The 13,272-nt window shown below is 38.7% G+C and overlaps 1 protein-coding gene across 1 annotated transcript; it reads right to left on the bottom strand.

Annotated features, from left to right (window-relative positions):
• Positions 1-1,407: 1,407 nt before the first annotated feature.
• On the bottom strand, positions 1,408-2,811 carry LOC120317595 (beta-1,3-galactosyltransferase 2-like). Its single transcript, XM_039364304.1, has one exon. The coding sequence runs from the start codon at positions 2,737-2,739 to the stop codon at positions 1,693-1,695; it is 1,047 nt and encodes a 348-aa protein (XP_039220238.1). The 5' UTR covers positions 2,740-2,811; the 3' UTR covers positions 1,408-1,692.
• Between the last annotated feature and the right edge of the window lie 10,461 nt (positions 2,812-13,272).

Genomic DNA, 13,272 nt, shown 5'->3' on the forward strand with positions numbered 1-13,272 from the left:
GCCATGATTTGAAACAGGCAGGGCACTTTGGATTCATAAAAACATTACACCTTTTAAAGAGACAGTTTTGGTGACCATCCCTAAAGGACATTGAGAGCTATATGGCTAGCTGCCCACCTGCACAGCAGCTAAACGGAAACAAGGGAAAACCTGCAATCCATTGCTGATCCTTCAGCACTCTGGAGAGAGATTTCTATGGATTTTATCATAGAGTTGCCAGAAAGTTCAGGAAATACAGTAATCTAAGTAGTGACTGACCTATTTTCAAAACAGGTTCACTTCATCCTGTGTCAGAAGATCCCTATGGCTAAAACTCTGGCAAAGCTGTTCCCACATCACATATATCGCTTACATGGAGCCCCACATTGAATAATTTCTGAGGGGGGGGGTCTAATTCACTTCAAAGTTTTGGAAGCCTTTCTGGAACTTTTGGAGATGGATCGGCCTGAGTTCTAGTCATTATCCTCAAATGAATGGGGGGGGGGCAGAATGAATGAATTTAGTTCTAGAACAATACCTAAGATGCTTTATTAATTATCAACAGGATAACTGTACTGACCTCTTGCCTTTTGCTGAGGTTGCTTATAACAATGCTGTACACACTAGCACTGGCTTCACCCCTTTCAGAGTGGCTACCCAATGCCCGAACTGCCAACCAATGATCCCATCATTCCTATGTTGAAGGCATGGATTGACCAGCTAAAAAATATCTGCCCAGTCATTTGCAAAGCACTAGATGAAGGCAGAGCAGCCTACAAGACACAAGCAGACAAGAAAAGAGTGTGACCTAAACCATTCTGTGTTGGAGATGGAGTCTACCTATCTACTCAATATCTCCAGTCCCTACAACCCTCTAAGAAATTAGGCCCAAAGCACTACACAAGCAGGAGAAGCAGCCCAAAGCACTGTGCGAGCAGCAAAAGCAGCTCGAAGTGCTGCACGAGCAGCAGAGGTGGCCCGAAGCACCATGTGGCATCCTGCCGCGAGCAGCGGCAATGGTGCAATGCACCACATGGCATCTGGCCTCAAGTGGCAAGCGGCCGCAGAAGTCAAGCAGCAGCGCGACAGGTGTCGGGATGTGGGAGCCTGGCTGTGGTGGTCCTACCAGTAAGGTAAGTGGGTGCAGGGCACATGGGGCCATCCAGAGCTCTCAATACCTTTGCACCTCTGGATTGGCTCCTATGGACTGGACAGTTGGGAGGAGTTTTGAACAATGGGTTTTAACAGCGATTTCACATGGGAACTTCAGATTCTGCCTACTTCTTCCTGCTTTCACTATCTCTCAATAATAGCTCCTTTTGAAATCCTACCAGTTTCAAGAGTTCTGCTTTCTTGAGGGAAGCAGCTGAGGCAGGGCCTTACAAATGGTCATGAGTGTGAAAAACAATAATAAGTCACATTTTTCAGTACTGTTGTAACTTCAAATAGTCACTAAATGAACTTGTAAGTCAAGGACTATCTGTAAACTGATATTAATTGGAGAAACATATTTTGGAGATTACAAAGGTAGAATAAAAATTACACCACCTTCTGACAACTCCCAGAAGCTTCCCATCGAGATCTTTGCTTTTCAGTTAGTTGTATATTTAACTGTGATCTCATATGCTTGTCCAATGTAAACAAATCTGCAAATGTTATCTATACATTGTTAGCATTCCAAAATGGCAGCATATATTCTTAAAGAATTCATCTCTAATTCTTGCAAATTTTCTTTTCATCCTGGAAGTCAGGCCAAATCTGTAGCAACTCCTCTGGCTCAAAGTGATGTACAACCACTAACTTTGAGAATTTGCACTTCTCATAGCTGATTTTATACATCTTGAAGAGGCCCCAGGGACTGTATGTCACATTGATGCCCAGTTCATACAAACAGATTCCCATGAAGGAACCTTCCATGTTAATTACCTTAATGGTATGAGCAACATGGTAGATCTTTTGGACCAGATCTCCAGAAAATATATACCCAGGCCCACCAGTGTAAAGTGGGTAAGTGTCATTAGAATATATCTCCCAGGGAACATACCATTTAAATGCTTTATTAGGCAGTGGCTTTGTGTTCCGATAAATGTACCCTGTCATATAGTCTGGGGTTAAATGGGGTTGTAATAGTTGTGACACCTTATAGTTCACATTGAGAAAGATGTCAGTATCTGCCTTCATCACATAGATGGCATTGGGACAGAACTTGCTTATCCACTCCGTGCCCATTAGAGTTTTTAGGGTGAGGTTGTTGTAAGTGTCCAGGAAATTTTGCTGGATAATATCTTTGTGGATGGAACTTTCCTCATCCAAAAGACTTTGAAGCCAGGATCCAAAGACTTGGTGGTTACCAGAGAGAAAAAGACAGACCATGGAAATATAATCTACTGAGTTCTCATTTCTCCATGTATGCTTGATGGCCTGTCTTGCAACAAAATATTTAGATTTTGTTACCACCAGCAAGACTAAAAAAGGGTTCCTTTCCTGACATTTATTTGGCTCTTTGAGAAGAAAATTAAGATCTTTAGAGTAAACAATTTCCAAAGGATGTTGCGTGGCTGTTGAAGGTGCGAGAGGCTGCAGATCCAAAGAACTATTTTTCTTTGCCTTCTCAAATATATCTTTCCATTTAAATTCTGGGCTACTTTGAAGTTTCTGGTGGAGAGCCAAAGTTCCAAGATGCTCTCTTTCAGTTCTCAAAACAAACAGAAACAGAAAGATGGAACAAAACAAGAGCACCACAGTTGGCAAATCTTGCATCTGGGATAGGAACACGGTGACCCTCAAAGTTCTGGAAAGGAGGAGAAAGAAATAGGGAAGGCAATATCTAAGAGAAAGATTGTTGCATACTTTGTCCTCCTTTGCAGAGAAAACCTACAAAGAGAAGACAAAGGAATATTGTTATATAAGAAAATATAAGAAAATACTATTTGCTTTTACACAAATACTTAACAAGCAAATATCCATCACTCTGTTTTATTTTGAGACTTATCTACTATTATATATTCCCATGGTATACATTTTAAAAAGAAATTACATGTTATTTTTAATTTTCCCTCAAACTTCTGAAATTCTTGACATAGTAGATGTCTTGTACTTAACATTCTTTGAGAAGAAGATAAATCCTAAAAAAAAATTGTCAAAATGCTGACACCATCTCCCTAACATTTTTGGAATGTTTTCACAGAGAGAGTAGCACAATACATCAGCCATACTGGTTTAAACCAAACTTAGACACAGGACGGAATCAATATACCAGTCACTATTTTGCTAATCCAACACCAATTGAAAATTGGGGGGAGGGAAGTGGGGGCCTGAGAAGACCTGGTCCTGCCTCCTAGGCATAGACCAAAACTAAAGCCTTATAAATATTTGAGTCACTCACATTTAGAGTGAGATGCCTCATTTAGAGTGAGATGTCTGTCTCCTAACAAATTGTAACAAATATTGATGGCCTGTTTTTATAGACATACAAACTGAGAATGGACAGGTAGGTAGGCAGTAGATTACCAGACCCAAACCTCAGCTGAACTTCCAGGGTGAGGGATGAGGAAAACAACCAGGGGTGGGTTGTCCTGGATGTCATTGTCAGTCTATCAGTAGTGATGGGCTGATGATATCTAAATGCCTGCTCCTTAGTTTGCAGACCTTCAAGCCATGGAGGCTGAGGAGGGGCACAATCCGCCTATTTAAAAAAAAGGTTTTCCAACACTTGGCTTAGAGAATTAAGATGGAATTTATTGTATGTATCCCACAAACAATAGCAGATTAACAGTTGGAAGGGATCTTGGAGGTCTTTTAGTCCAACCCCCTACTTGGACAGGAAACCCTATCCCATTTCAGAAAAATGGTTGTCCAATATCTTCTTAAAAACGTCCAGTGTTGGAGCATTCACAACTTCTGGAGGCAAGTTGTTTCACCGATTAATTGTTCTATCAGGAAATTTCTCCTTAGTTCAAGGTTGCTTTTCTCCTTGATTAGTTTCCATCCATTGCTTCTTGTCCTGCCTTCAGATGCTTTGGAGAATAGCTTGACCCTCTCTTCTTTGGGGCAACTCCTATTGGGACACTGCTATCATGTCACCCCTTGTCCTTCTCTTTATTAGACTAGACATTCCCAATTCCAGCAACCGCTCCTTATATGTTTTAATCTCCAGTCCCCTAATCATCTTTGTTGCTCTTCTCTGCACTCTTTCTAGAGTCTTAACATCTTTTTTACATTGTAGTGATCAAAACTGGATGCAGTATTCTAAGTGTGGTCTTACCAAGGCATTATAAAGTGGTATTAACACTTCACATGATCTTAATTCTATCTCTCTGTTAATGCAGCCTAGAATTGTATTGGCTTTTTTGGCAACTGCAGCACACTGCTGGCTCATATTTAGGTGATTGTCCAATAGGACTCAAGATCCCTCTCACAGTTACTACTATTGAGCCAGGTACCACCTGTGCATTTGGTTTTTCTTGCCTAAATGTAGAACCTTTCACCATTGAATTTCCTTTAGTTAGATAGCACCCATAGTTCAAGTCTGTCAAGATCCTTTGTATCTTAAGCCTGTATTCTGGAGTGTTGGCTATTCCTGCCATCTTGGTGTCATCTGCAAATTTGATGAGTTCCCCATCTATCCCCTCATCAAATCATTGATGATGTTGCAGAGTACTGGGCCTAAAACAGAGCCTTGGGGTACCCCACTGCATACTTCCCTCTATGTAGACGTAGTTCCATTAAGGACTACACATTGAGTGAGGTTTGTCAGCCAGTTAAAAATCCATCTTGTGGTGATGCTGTCTAACTCACATTTTTCTTATGAAGTAGTAGACTGTGATCTACTTTATCAAATGCTTTACTAAAGTCCAAGTAAATTATATCCACAGCAGTCCTCTGGTCCACTAATTTTGTCACTTTGTCAAAGAATGCAATAAAATGTGTCTGGCATGATCTATTTTTGACAAACCCATGTTGGCTTTTGGTTATGACTTTGTTTGCCTCTAGGTTTTCGCTGATTCGTTGCTTGATTATCTTTTCCAGAATCTTCCCAGGTATTGAGCTCAGGCTGATAGGTCTGTGGTTTCCTGGATCTATTTTTTTTTTCTTTTTTGAAGATGGGAACTACATCAGCTCTTTTCCAGTCCTCTGGTAGTTCCCTGGTACTCCAGGATATTTGAAACATATAGTTCAGTGGTTCTGAGATCACATCTGCCATTTCCTTCAGAACCTTGGGTGTAATCCATCTGGTCCTGGTGATTTGAACTTGTCTGGGGTAGAAGACTGGAGTGCTGGGATTCAAAAGTGATTTAATAAATTATGGGAAGAGATTCAAAAACCTGTACCATTGATATTTAATAATGTTCCCAAATTAATAGAAAAATTATGCTTTATATGAGTATGTTTGGTGTTTCATTATATATTTTTTCCTCTCCAATCACAACTGACATCTACAAAAAAGACCACTTTTTTTATTGAAATTTTTATAAACTTTTTACAATAAAATCCCTCCCCCCTCCCTCCCCCCCTCCCCCCATAACCTTCCCCCCCTTCCCAGAGCTGAATACAGAGCTAAAAAAACAGAAAAAAACATAAAAATTAAATAAACATCAATCAACTGTACATAAATCCTAAAAAAATTTAAAAAAAACACTTTAACTCCAATACATTAAAATCAACAAATCTAACCATAACAACTTTACACTATAGATTATTCAAAAGCTAAATAATACTTTCTAATCCCATATTTATTCTGAACAAAATTTACCCATCTTTTCCACACAGAATTATATCTCTCTTGTGAATGGTCTTTCAGATAAGCCGAAATTTTAGCCATTTCTGATAAATAAGAAACTTTAAGAAACCATTCTTCTAAAGTAGGCAAGGAATCTTTCTTCCAATATTGCCCAATCAATAACCTTGCCGCCGTAATTAAATTCAACATTAAAATAATCTCCTTACTATCACAATCTTCAATAATACCTAACAAAAATAATTGTGGTGTAAATTTTATCCTTCTATTAAAAATTTTTTGAATGTTCCACCAAATCTTAATCCAAAAAGCCTTTATATTTCTACAAGACCACCAAATATGATAATACGTTGCATCCAAACAACCACATCTCCAACATTTGGGCTGTAGATTAGGATACATACGAGACATCTTTTGTGGATCAAGGTGCCATCTATAAAGCATTTTATAAAAAATTTCTTACAAATTTTGAGCTTGGGTAAACTTAACATTCCTCACCCAAATTATCTCCCATGTATCTAATGGAATCGCTTCTTCAAAATTTTGAGCCCACTTAACCATACAATCCTTAACTAATTCTGTTTCTGAATCCAATTCCACTAAAACATTATAAACTCTTTTTATATGGGCTCGATTTTGGTCTTTAATTTGTTTCACCAAATTCACATCTTCCATAATAAAACCCACTTTTTGATCTATACTCCATCTTTTTAATAACTGCCTATACTGAAACCAAGAATAAATAATATTTTCTTGCATTAATTCCTCCATCGATTTCAATTACCACTTATCCCCTTCCCGCTTAAGCAATTGCTTGTAAGAAATCCTATCCATTTTCACTCCTTTCCTTATCCCTTCTATAGCGTGCCCAGGAATTCCCCACAATGGTATTCTAGAATTTGATCTATAATATTTCTTCCAGACACACAATAAAGCAAATCTTAAAACATGGGATTTAAAAACCCTGTCCACCTTTTTATTATAAATTAAATATGCGTGCCATCGAAATAATAAATTCCATCCTTCCAACAGAAGTATGTCTGAATTTGTTAAGTTAACCCAATCACTAATCAAAGTTAAAACCACCACATCATAATACAATTTTAAATTCGGCACCTTGAGTCCACCTCTCTCTCGAACATCTTGAATAATTTTAAGCTTAACTCTTGGTTTTTTCCAAGCCCAGATAAATCTATTAATACCCTTCTGCCATTCTTCTAAATTTACCTCTTTCTTTAAAATAAGTATCATTTGAAACAAGAAAAGAAATTTTGGCAGAACATTCATTTTAACTGCAAAAGAGACCACTTTTGTTATTCAATAAATATAAATCTTGCAGGGGAAATTTAGTCCAATATCCTCTCTCTGGCACCCCTTTATTGGCCAATGCATCCAGAAGAGAACAGTGCAAAGAAAGACAAATTTAACATTAATATAATATAATTTATCATTTTATTAAGGACAATATTGTGAGATTTAGTTGGAGGTTTTGTTGAGGTCCAGGTATCCCTTATCTAAAAAACTCCTCTGATGTACCAAGAAATAAGGAGATAAACCAAGCCCTATGAGGACTGTTCAAAGAATCTAGGCATATCTAGAGACTTCCAGTTTGTGCTTGTAGTGCATGGCCGCGTGAGAACAGACCTCCGCTCCCAACTGCTAATTTCACCCTAGATGAGTCCGAAGATGGGTCCGAAGTCGCCCTGGAGAGGTGACCGCGAAGGAGGGGCACCCTGTTGATCATCAAGTGATGGCAATCACTTCATTTGATCTGGGAAAAGCCCTCCAAACCCGACAGGAGAAAGGCTAGCCGTGTGCCAGCGTCTAGCCCAAACTACTGCAGCCGAAGTCCAAGAGCACTACTAAGAATAGCGTGCTTGGAATTGGTGAGAGTATTTGATCTTTTCTCCCTTATTTTACAACCAGTCCCTGGGAAAGATCCCCAAAGCAAACAACCTCCAAAAGTGAGGGGAGGGGACTACATCCCCATTCCCCCATAGACGGAAGCGGCAAATTAACCTTTAAGGAGGAAAGAACCTTATTGAAATTAAATTCAAAATACTACAATCTGATCAAACTTAGAAACTAAAATAAACTGCTATGATTATGTTCTAAAGGATTTTAATTGAATTACATAAAAAAAAGAAAAATAAGAAAAAATTTGTCTGAAAGAGCTGGAAAATAAATATTTGCTGACATCTAGTGGACAATGAGAATATAGCACATTAAAGACAATGCCCAGAAACAAAGAAAAAAAAATCTGTTCCCATGAACTCTAATAACCTTTAAGAAGATAGTTGCTAAGGAATAGAGAAGAGATTGCATTCTGGGCCAGCTATAAGATTGGAAAGTGTTTGAAGGAAAAGAAATACTTTGATTGTGGTTTAAATTTATGAATTGTTTAAAAACTTTGATTTATGATAAATTATTGAGAAGGGAAGTTACAGGAAGGATTTAAGCTGGCTAAATATATTGAATTGACAATTGACTCCTGAAAGAAAGAATTGTTATAAAACCTTGACAACTGAAAATTATAGTGGATTACAAAAATTATATATAAAAACAAAAACTATACAAAATTCCCCTTTATGGATTACTGCCTTGTTGTGGCGAAGGGGCTTGCATAACTCAATGAAGCTATAAGCTATGCCGTGCAGGGCCACCCAAGATGGACAGGTTATAGCAGAGAGTTCTGACAAAATGTGATCCACTGGAGAAGGAAATGGCAAACCACTCCAGTATCTTTGCCATGAAAACCCCATGGACATTACTAAAAGGCAAAAAGATATGACGCTGGAAGATGAACCCCTCAGGTCAGAAGGTTTCCAATATGCTACTGGGGAAGAGCAGAGGGCTAGTACTAGTAGCGCCAGAAAGAATGAAGCGACTGGGCCAAAGCCGAAAGGACGCTCAGCTGTGGATATATCTAGTGGTGAAAGGAAAGTCCGATGCTGTAAAGATTTTTTCTCCATAGGAACCTGGAATGTAAGATCCATGAATCAAGGCAAGCTAGACGTAGTCAAAAAAGAGATGACAAGACTGAACATCGACATCTTAGGAATCAGCGAACTAAAATGGACAGGAATGGGTGAATTTAACTCAGATGACCATCAGGTATACTACTGTGGGCAAGAATCCCTCAGAAGAAATGGAGTAGCCTTCATAGTCAATAAAAGAATAGGAAAAGCAATACTGGGATACAATCCCCAAAATGACAGAATGATCTCAATTCGAATCCAAGGCAAACCATTCAATATCACAATAGTCCAAATCTATGCCCCAACCACTGGTGCTGAAGAGGATGAAATTGACCGGTTCTATGAAGCCCTACAGCACCTTATAGAATTAACACCAAAAAATGATGTCCTTATCATCATGGGGGATTGGAATGCTAAGGTAGGAAGCCAAAAGATAACCGGAATAACAGGCAAGTTTGGCCTTGGAGTACAAAATGAAGCAGGGCACAGGCTAATAGAATTTTGTCAAGAGAATACGATGGTCATAACAAACACTCTTTTCCAACAACCCAAGAGACGGCTCTACACATGGACATCACCAGACGGTCAACATAGAAATCAGATTGACTATGTGCTCTGCAGCCAAAGATGGAGAAGCTCTATACAGTCAGTAAAAACAAGACCAGGAGCTGACTGTGGCTCAGATCATGAGCTTCTCGTTGCAAAATTTAGGCTTAAATTGAAAAAAGTAGGGAAAAGCACTAGGCCACTCAGGTATGAACTAAATCATATTCCTGATGAATATACAGTAGAGGTGACAAATAGATTTAAGGAACTGGATCTGATAGACAGAGTGCCTGAAGAACTATGGATGGAAGTTCGCAACATTGTACAAGAGGTAGCAACTAAAACCATCCCAAAGAAAAAGAAATGCAAGAAAGCAAAATGGCTGTCTGAGGAAGCTTTGCAAATAGCTGAGGAAAGAAGGGAAGCGAAAGGCAAGGGAAAAGAGAAAGATACACCCAATTGAATGCAGAATTCCAGAGAGTAGCTAGAAGAGATAAGAATGCCTTCTTAAATGAACAGTGCAAAGAAATAGAAGAAAACAACAGAATAGGGAGGACCAGAGATCTCTTCAAGAAAATTGGAGATATGAAGGGAACGTTTCATGCAAAGATGGGCATGATAAAGGACCAAAATGGCAGAGACCTAACAGAGGCAGAAGAGATTAAGAAGAGATGGGCTTCCGGTACGAGGCGACGGCGATGGCGGCTACTTTGTAGCCGTCCAGCTGGGAAGGTGTCAGAACCGCGGAGCGCAGCGTCTATCAGCTGGCCCGCGGCTCGGAATTCCCTTCCCGGGCAAAGGGAAGAGATAGAGAATGCAGGAGTAGAGGTAGAATCCCTGCACTCCCTCTGGATTTTTTCCTAGAGGGGGTGAATGGAGCGTTCCCTCGGAGCTCCTGCTGATCTCCACCTCCCAGCTGTTTTTGCTTTCTAGGAAGCAAAAGAAACCGCCGCTTCTATCTCCGTGCCTATAGTGTATTGGTGAGTAGTTTTTTTATTATAACGGACAGAGTGGTTTAAAGGATTTTTTTATATAGTTTAGGCTTTTAATTTCTTTTTATTTAGCTTTGATTATTTCTCCTTTGTTCTTTTTATTAGTTTGGACAAAGGAATTAAGATGGCGTTTTGAAAGTGTCGGAGTTTTTTTTTCCTTGCCTTTTGCTTCATTTTTCTTTTTTCTCTTTAAGGACTGGATTTTGCTTTTGCTTTTGGTATTGAATTCCTTTTTTTGATTTCTTTTTTGGTTTTTTCTCTCTGGATTTCTAAGGATTATAGTGTTTTTGCTGTCTCTTTTAAAAGAAGGAAAAACTTTTTTTCTTTCTCCCCCTCCTTTCTTTTTTTGGGGGAAAGGGAAGTGATTTAAAATGGCCTCAAAGAGACAGCCGCCTTCTACAATATCCAAGGTGGTTTCTTCTCCTATAACCTCTACTGCACAACCACAACAACAATCTAAACATGCACCACCGGCTCAGCCACCACCCTCTCCTCCTTTGCCAGGATTTTCAGCACAAGAGGCTAGAGGCATAATGGGAGATGCTGTAGCTCAACTGAGAGAGGAAATGAAGCAATTTGCTATACAGATTAAATCAGACATTAAATCTGACTTTAAAGAAGAGATAAGTGGGATAAAGGATCAAATGGAAGATAATAACAACATTTTGCGACAAGATATACTTGCAGCAGTCTCAGGCTTGGCTACGGTGGTGGTGAAGCTGGATGCAAGACTGGAGGAAGTCGAAGATAAAGTTGATTCTTTTGATGACAAAATCCAAGAGGTGGAAAGGAAGGTGGAGACTTCACAAGAAGATATTTTGATGTTTCAGTACAGACAGATGGAATATGCCTTGAGGATCAGAGGCCTCAAGGAAGATAAGAATCAAGATTTGATGGAGGTGGTCCTTACTGATTTAGCTGTGGTTTTGAATATGGATAAAGGAGAATTGCGTGGAGAAGTGGAAAAAATTTATAGACTTAACTCTTGGATTGCTAAGCAGAAGAATTTGCCTAGAGATGTGGTGATTTATTTTACAAAGAAGTCTCTGCGTAATGAGATTATACAAGCCTTTTATAATAAAAGATTCCAGATCGCTGCCCAAGATGTCATTATCTTAAAGGAAATACCATCAAGAATTCTAAGAAGCAGGAAAGATTTTGCTTTTCTAGCTAATGAGCTTAAAGCTAGATTGATGCCATTTAGATGGGAAATCCTGACGGGTATTGTTTTGAGCCATGCGGGGACACGTCACAGATTGAATACGGTTGATAAAGCTAGAGAGTTTTATAACACAGTCCTGGGTGCAGGCTCAATTTTACCTGTTCAGAAATCTTTGAGTGGTAAAGAGGTGGAGCAGCAATCCGAGGCATTAGGTTTGGTTTCCGCTGGGATGCTGCAAGCTGAATGGCAACGCCAAACGGAGGTTAAAGAGCAGAGAATGACTCATGCAGCTTATAGACGTAAAGAGAAGGAGCAACGTAAGAAAGAGGCTAAAGAAACTTCTTCTGAAAGTGCATCATCGCCGGTGGGAGGAGCAAGACCCAAGAGTTATGCAACACATGCAGCAATGGCAGATCTTGAAGGTGTCTTCTCCAGGCTGCGGACCAAGAGTGATGGCAAAGTTTCTGACCTGGAATGTTAATGGATTGAACTCTCCTCAGAAAAGGAAAAAAATCTTTTATTATTTGAAGCAACACAACAATGATGTTATTTGCTTACAGGAAACTCATATTTTACTTAAGGATCAGAAATATTTAGTTAATGCTCGTTTGGGATCTCACTTTGTATCTTCTGCTCCTGGGAAAAAGGGGGGAGTTGTTATTTATGTTAAACAAAATTTACCAGCTTGTCTGGTGGAATCAGATCCCCAGGGAAGATATGTGATGCTTGAACTTGGTTTATATGGTAAGAAAGTACTTATAGTGGGACTTTATGCACCAAATCAGCAACAGGAACAATTTTATAAGTTGTTACATCAAAAAATAACATTGCTGGACTATAGATCCGTGGTTTTAATGGGTGATTGGAATGGTGTCTTAGATATACAAAGGGATAAGAAAGGTTCTTCTCCTTTTTTTAAACAAGCAAAATTACCCAAAGCCTTTTTTGATATGAAGGAGGATTGGGAATTAAGGGACTATTGGTGGGAATGTAACCAAGAGGAGAGAGATTTCACTTTTTTTTCTGATAGACACCAATCCTTTTCAAGAATTGACTTTTTTTTTATTACAACGGACTTGTACAATAGAGTAAAGAATGTAAAGATTTTTCCTAGATCATTGACGGATCATAGCCCAGTTTGGCTGGAGTTGACTCAAGAAAAAGAGGAGAGAAGATCCTGGAGAGTGAATGAAAATTTGTTTAGACAAGAGAAGAATGTTCAAAAGTTAAAGGAGTGTTTAAAGGATTATTTTGTTTTGAATATGTATAAGGGGACTTCAATCTCAATGGTATGGGATGCAGGTAAAGCATTTATGCGTGGTGTTTTGATAAAAATGAATAATTGTTATAAGCGAAAGCAGACTCAGAAACGTAAAGAAATGGAAGATGAAATTAAATCAAAAGAGAAGTCCTTGATTTTAAATCCTTCTGATGAAAGTATTAAAGAATCTTTAAAGTTATTAAGGTCACAATTTAATATGTTGTTAGCAGATCAAGCTGCAACTAACTTGTTGTTTATGAAACAAAATACATTTTGTAATGCCAATAAGCCAGGGAGGTGGTTGGCTTATAAATTAAGAAAGAAACAGAGACAGAGAATAATAGAGAAAATAAACTACAAGGGTAAAATAGTTTCTCAGAAGGAATGGATTAAGAAATCCTTTTTAGACTATTACCAAAAGTTATATAAATCTACTAATGTGCAGATATTAGATATAAATAAATATTTAAGTGAGGTTAATTTCCCTAGACTGACAGAGGATCAGAAACATGAAATTAATGGGATAATTACTAAGGAGGAAATTGCGTCAGCAATTCAACAATTGAAATCAGGGAAAGCACCGGGTACGGATGGGTTAACAGCTGTTTATTATAAAG

Source organism: Crotalus tigris, unplaced genomic scaffold (assembly GCF_016545835.1).
Source record: "Crotalus tigris isolate CLP2741 ecotype Arizona unplaced genomic scaffold, ASM1654583v1 scf7180000019721.812232, whole genome shotgun sequence".
Lineage (NCBI taxonomy): Eukaryota > Metazoa > Chordata > Lepidosauria > Squamata > Viperidae > Crotalus > Crotalus tigris.

Excerpts from the sequence above, each read along its gene's own strand:
- LOC120317595 (XM_039364304.1), bottom strand. The coding sequence starts at position 2,739 with ATGCAAGATTTGCCAACTGTGGTGCTCTTGTTTTGTTCCATCTTTCTG.